Raw genomic sequence first — 6,833 nt, 5'->3', positions numbered from 1 at the left:
CTTTGAGGGATCCCAGGGGAGGCACAGTTGTGTGAGGATGTCCTTGCAGATCAGAGTCCCTGGGGCCTTGGCCTCCAAGGCCATGAGCAACAGCCTGCTAGCTGATGGACTCCTGCCAGCTTCCACGTGGACACCTCTGGCAGGTGATTTCCCAGAGTGGTGGCTCCGTGTTGCACACATGCCAGAGCCCTGAAAGCTCACCAATATGGATGGAACAGGCCACCTGTTGACAGGACAGGCTCCAGGGCTCAAGTCCAGACTTGAGACTCCTCTGGCCTTCGACCCCAATGTGGCTGCAGCTCTGTTCTTCCCTCCATGTCCTATGTGCAGTAGTGCCATCCCCCTCCAGAGACCTCCCAGACACTCTCAGATCAGACCGCAGTCTTCCCACCACTGCAAGTGAGCCGTCCTTCCACGTGGCTTCTCTAGACAGAACCAAAACCCAGTCTGTCCCAAGGCCACCTTGGCCAGGCACCTTTCAGACATTCTAAACCGCTTTGTTCTGGGAGAGAGAGAGACACTTCCACTCTGTCTACCGAAGCTACAGGTAGACGTTTCCATAGAGTGAACTGAAAGAATGATACACGAGGGCAAGAGAGATGTGGAGGCCTTCTAGCACAAGCTATATCTGTGGAGAGATAAACACGATCCACTCATGTGTCTGGACGAATGGAGACATGGAGATACAGATATATTTGTGCATATGTGAGTGTGGTTAGAGATAGAGGTCTATTTGGGTAGAAGCGACCAAGATAGGAATTCTCTGGTTCCTTCCCCCTTGAAACACAGACGTGTTGGACATGGAGGGGGCGGGGCCTCACATGACCAAATTCACAATCTCTCCTCTCCAAGGGTATGTGGCAAATAGGTAAGAGCAGAATAAAACCCCAAGGAAAAAACCGCGCCAATTCCCACCTTATTCTTCCAAATGTTTTGACCCACGATCCTTTCTGGAGGTTCAGTGCCCGTACTCTGAGTGGCATAAGCATGATGGCCTGACAGTGTGGACATCTGTGTGTGTCCAGTAGTGAGAGAAAGTGAGGGAAAGTGGGAGAGATAGACACAGAGAGACAGAGATCTGAAGAAATAGAGACAAGGAGAGGTGGCGGAGGCAAAGAGCAGGAAAGGAAGGAAGATTCATTGCCAGCAGAGTAGGATGAGCCTTAGGTATGAAGTTGGCCACTGCTGAGAACAGTGGGGTCAAATACAATGTGCATGGACTGTGTGCCACTTGGGTTCAACCTACATCCCTTGGAGGAATGCTTGACCATCAGGCACGGTCAACCAGGCGAAGCTTGATGACCGCCAGGTAGTGTAAGTGCTGCCCCATGAGGTTGTCTGGGCCCAAAGCTGTGAACTGGACTTGGGCATACCAATGGCTTCCACAGCCGGTCCCAGGGCCAGGAAGCATCTCACATCTCTGAAGATTGGCAGGCATGAGAGGAGAGGAGGGAAATGGAACAAATCACAACCAAGAGATCACATTGGGGAGGCAAAAATAGGTTTAATGGAGCAATGGATTGTCCCCTCAAACGTGCGATTCCAGTATGGATTTCCTCCAAGTTAGCCCTTGCAGTGGAGAGAGGTGACCCTGCTGACAGAAGGCCACCAAGAGGCTGACTGGGAACATCTTTCTTCCTGAGAAGGGAAGGCACAATGTGGGTAGAGAGGCATGCCGATACATACCAACAAAAGAGAAAACAAATGCTAAGGTTGAAGAATAAGACAGAGTGGTACCCTTCCTGGAATGAGTGCTGAGAGTGGATGTGGCCCTTCGTGCTGCCATTTTGTGTTCTTTGGAAAGGCTTCTCCGGGGCAAAGATGCCAGGCAAAGTCCCCAGGGCATTCCAGACTTTGGCTGGGACAGGATCACTCAGAGATGGGAGACTGTAGTCATTTCCTGTTTTGCTGGTTCCCAACCTATCCCAGCCAGGATGGATTTATGACTGTGGGCTCTCACGGTCAAGATATGTAGCATCCTGTCTTGGTCTACACGTTCAGCTCCTGGAGATGGGACGATCTGACTGGGCAGGAGAAAAGGCATGTGGAGGTGTCCTTCTTCAAACTCTCCTTCTTTCTTGGTTTGGCTGCCAGGCCCAGGGTTTCCCAGGCCACAGAGGAAAGCGTGATGGCAGGGAGCAGGTCACCTGTGTGTCCTGACAGTGATTTGGATCAATTAGGTGTCTGGGAGGGTACCCATTGCCCAGTGCCCACGGTGCATTCAGAGGCTTTGCGGAGCCTGGTGCTCATCGGGAAGGCAATGGAGGCCTGCGCACAGGGCAGAAAGGATATCCTTCTTCTGTCTTTCCAAGCCATGGATGCTGCTTTGGGCATCGGTCTATCTCCAGAACATGCACAATGCTGCCTGTTTCTCCTCCTTGCTGACCAGCTAGTTCTGCATCTCCAGAAAGGTGATCTGAATGAGTGTGGACTGGGGAGGACGAGGCCTCCTTGTGCCTAGGCCTGAGGCCATCTGGAGTCATGCAGCATAGTCAGTAGTATGTGAATCTCCTCCTCACTGAGAGGTGTTTCCAGGGGACCCAGCGCGTCGTCTTGTGGCAAACACCCACTCAGAAAAGGGTGTGTGTCTTCTTCCATCTCTGTGGCTGTGAAAAGTTCCTCTAAAAAATTTGAGGGTTCTGCAGAGGCTTGATGCTCTGGGTTGAGCGCAGCAGACAGCCCTGCAGTAGGAAGTGCCTGCTGCTGCCAGCCAGACATCTCAGCATGTGCAGGCTGCAGAACTGACCCATCCTGAGCCTGTCCTGTGCCGATGACAAGCTGGGACCCCTCGCCCGAGCACTGTGTAGCGCAGTTTCTCCCCGAGTACACTGCCTCCTTCAACCCTTGGCAAGGATAGTCAGCTGGAGGCTGAGGGTAGTCTTGGAAGGGCAGGGGTGCCATGTCAGCATACTAATGTTGTTGCTGGTATTCCCCTTGGGATGGGGGGCAAAGAACACCTTGTCGAATGAAGAGACACCCTCCCAGAGTTGGTCCGGTCAAGGAACAGCTCCTCAGGCCTTTAGCAGCAGGAAAGTTGTCTCCTCCTTGCCCACCTTGGGTGGGCTGGACCATCATGGCCCCCAGGGCCTGGCTCCCAGGGCCCCCACAGAAAACTGGAGGGGCAAAGCCCATGCAGGGAATGGGAGTTTTTCCTGCAGGAAGGCCCTGCATGCTTCCCAGAGTACTGGACAGAGGCAGTTGAGGAGAGCTTACAGGGACACTGGCCAGGAGGCCTGGTTCCACTGGGACTGTCACATGAGGACTGGGTTTGGGGTGTGCTTCCATGTCCTTCACAGGGCCACTTCTGCTCTGCCCTGGGTGCCCAGCTCTTCTGTTCCGGAACCAGACCTGGGACAGAGAAGACATGTCGTGGACATGTGAAGAAGAGATAAATGTCAGCACTCTTTCCCCCCAGTGTCCACGTGGGATCTCTCGTGGAGAAGGCCAGGACTCTTGGTCTGAATCTCAAGGGAGCTCTGTCCATACCTCTCACTTGGCCTTTGGAAACTAGGTGAACACCCAGGGAAACTGTGGACACCTGACCTGGAGTCCATCCCCCCTTGATAGGCTTGAATGGCAGGCGATCAGCTCTGCTCTGCCTACTGTTCAGTCCCTACTTGCCTTCTCTTTGATTGCCAATTGGAGCTTTCTAACCAGCCATTTCAGGAGCCCTGGGACAAAGACATAGCTGACCACCTGCCCCTCCTTCCCCAGGCTACTCCAAGTCCTCCGGAATGCCTCAGGACATCTCTTAACACCTTTCCCTGCTCTGGTGTCTGATTGGGTGTAACCCCAATGGCAAACCACCAATTCTGACTTGCAGGCCTTCAACTCATGTCTCCTGGCCTCCCATCCACATGATAGGTAAGTTTACAAGCACATCTCTTATGGGTCTAGAGGAAGGCATGAGTAGCCAGGAATCCACATCAACAACATTCACATTCAGATTTCGCTCTCCCTCTCCTCCATTTGCTACATGGGAAGAAGAGTTTTCAGTATCGAGCATGTTGAGCTTCCCCTGTATCCAGGGACACGACTTCTCAGAGTACGAGCCCATGAAGACCCGCTTGAAGCAGGGTCACAGGGTCTTGTCCCAAAGGAGAGGCTTCCAGAGAGTCAGCCTCCATATACCATAAGGACATTTCACAACTCCTATACCAGGAACCACTCTCTGCAGAGCTTCCTCAACCAGGGCACACGGGACCTCTCACCCACCTGCCAACAATCTTTGGGACAATTATCCTGGATGAATAGGTTATCCAGAGAATGTGTGGTTTGCGGGTAGAATCCATTCCTGTCCTGGGGTCCTGAGGCCCAGGATCCTGACAAACATGTTGCCACACGCAGGACAGCAACCCCACTCACACTCAGGAAATTCTGAGGGCCGCATGGAGATTCTTACTAGCTGCTCAAGAGCTGACAGTTTGTGTGATCTCTAGATAGGTGTCAATATTTCCGTTTCCCCTCTTTTGTCTGCTCACCATTTCTATACGCATGTACGCTGCCAACTCCCCCCCCCCCACACACACACCATTTGGTTTGGAAATTCTTCCTTGGGTGGTCTCTCACTCGCAAGTTCAAGGCTATCCCCCCATTGCCTGGGCATTGGATCCTGTGGATAGGTCCAAGGAGCCCACGATTCCCCACCACTATCCCTTCCACGTTGAAAAACTCATGTGCCACACTCTGAAAATATACCTGAATGCGGGATTCCGGAAGACCTGTGAGGCTGGCCAGGTGTTCCCTGGTAGCAATGCTTGGAAAGCGGTTCTTCTCAAAGGCTTGAAGGATACTGGTTTGGGATGGAGAAATGGATGTCCATTTTCTCCTGACATCCTTTGTGAAATATTCTAAAAAGAGAATAGGGTTAGAAAGGTGGGCTGTGATACCACTGGCACATCCAGTGTAGAAAGAGAAATTGGTGTCCTTCTGCATGCATGAGTGTGTGTGTGTGTGAGTGTGTGTGTGTGTGTGTCTGTGTGTGTGTGTGTGTGTGTGTGTGTTCTCACATGGTTCTCCATTTTCTCAATGGCCTCTACATCCCTGAGTCTACTGAGGTCACCATGGACCCACGCACACAAACCAGTGCTTGGATCTAAAGTCTGAGGTGACCCCAGAAGAGGACTCTGTCCTTCCTACATTTTCAGGACAAGAAGATTCAAAGCCTTTCTTGCCCAGAAACAATGCACCAGCCCAACAGGTGGTGCATGCACCGTGTCCATCTCTGGGAAGAGAAAGGCGGCTAGAACCAATGGTCATGGGTTCCTCTGCTAAGCCGTCTTGGCAAACACATGGAAGCCCATGCATACCCGTTCCTGTGTGAAGGAGAAGCTCAAGAAGAGACCCATTTGGTATGATGGGGAGTCACCTTGAGTCCAAGAGGGAGGCTGTTCCTGTCCATGTGTTGGCCCTTGCCCTTGGGATTTGGCAGACCCCAATCTGCTCTGCCTTAGCTGTCTCGTGCACTGGGTCTGGAACCACACCTAAATTGCAAAAGAAGAACCGATGGTCAGGCAACACTGGTGGACATGATCTATCTATCTATCTATCTATCTATCTATCTATATATATATATGCTTTTTTTTTTTTCTCTCATACCTAAGATGTCAGACTGTTTTGTGTGGACCATGAGATAACTCAGGAAAAATGATCTCTAGGGAAAGTCAGCGAAGATGTGTTGACCTGTTGGAATGTCCCAGGCCTGGCGCTCCAATAGTACCTGGGTTCCACGAGTGAATGATTTAGAATGACTTCCAAGGGCATGGGCTTAACAGAGATGCACATACAGGGGCCAAAGCTTCTGAGCTTCCCAGCTGAGCATGTAGATTGACATGCAGTGGCTTGGGCCTGATTTTGTCCACGACTTGTCCCCCAGGGAAAACGCAAATGAAGATCAAACCTACCTGGATTCTGGATTCTGGAATGTCTAGGTCTCGGGCCAGTCGTTCTCTGGTGGCGATGCTTGGGTACTGGTTCTGCTGGAACAATGCGTGCAGATCCCCTTGGTGCATCGGCTTCAAATCAAGCCTCCTCCATCGTGTTCCGCATGGGATGGAGCCTGTTGCTCGGAAAATGACAACCATATTAGGAAGGCTTTCATAGGAATGCAAACCGGCGGTTCGGTCTCAGCTCTTCACTTTCTGCCCTGTGTTCACCTTCCAAGATCGGGGCTTCCTGTGCCTTTGTCATTCATGGATCTAACTAAGGGTCTGCTCGATAGGACAGGCAGTCCACCATCTGCCTATGGGAATGATTGATAGGCACGGATCTAGGGAAATACCAACTTCTATCAAAGCATGTGATGGCATGCCAATGAACTGAGCAACCCTGCGGGGGGGATGAAGAGGAGAAAGCACCTTAGGAGAAACAAAGAGGAACCCACTGCTCCTAAAAAACATCAAGGTCAACTCCAGCAAAATATCCTAAGTGATCCTCAGTGAGGTGAAACTTCTCTTTTTGTAAATGAGACCTGAAATAGGTGCTGAATATTTTCCTGTTCTCTGCCACCTGAGATAGAGCTTCCCTATTTGCAAAAGTGGGAGTCTTGTTGGGAATCCCGGCCACCAACTGCAGTTTTCATTCTGACGGCAGCCATATGCAAGCCTCACTCTAATCATTTCCTCCAATCCTCCCTGGATCACAATCCCTCCAGCATGTATGCTGGCAATCGATATGGTCTCTTTTACTTTCCCGAACCCGGTAAAATTATCAGGGCCTTTGGAAAATGCAAGCAGGGAGCAGGAAATTGGATGGAAAATTACTCCTTGATTTCCTGGTCAGAGCCATGCCGATGGAGTCACTTGCGTTCCAGAGCACTGGCAGGCCGACTGGGC

General features: G+C 51.5%; 1 protein-coding gene across 1 annotated transcript; it reads right to left on the bottom strand.

Annotated features, from left to right (window-relative positions):
• Positions 1-2,910: 2,910 nt before the first annotated feature.
• Positions 2,911-6,011, bottom strand: LOC114202002 (double homeobox protein A-like). The gene is made up of 4 exons (XM_088020484.1): positions 5,904-6,011; positions 5,369-5,483; positions 4,699-4,850; positions 2,911-3,348 (listed from the first exon to the last, which is right to left on the bottom strand). The coding sequence occupies exons 1-4, from the start codon at positions 6,009-6,011 to the stop codon at positions 2,911-2,913; spliced, it is 813 nt and encodes a 270-aa protein (XP_087876610.1).
• Positions 6,012-6,833: the final 822 nt, after the last annotated feature.

The sequence above is a fragment of the Eumetopias jubatus genome, unplaced genomic scaffold (assembly GCF_037043125.1).
Source record: "Eumetopias jubatus isolate StellerSeaLion01/CBP00866 unplaced genomic scaffold, mEumJub1_p1.0 scaffold_30, whole genome shotgun sequence".
Taxonomy (NCBI): domain Eukaryota; kingdom Metazoa; phylum Chordata; class Mammalia; order Carnivora; family Otariidae; genus Eumetopias; species Eumetopias jubatus.
The sequence above is the reverse complement of the archived record's forward strand: the minus strand, read 5'-3'. Positions and strand labels throughout refer to the sequence as shown.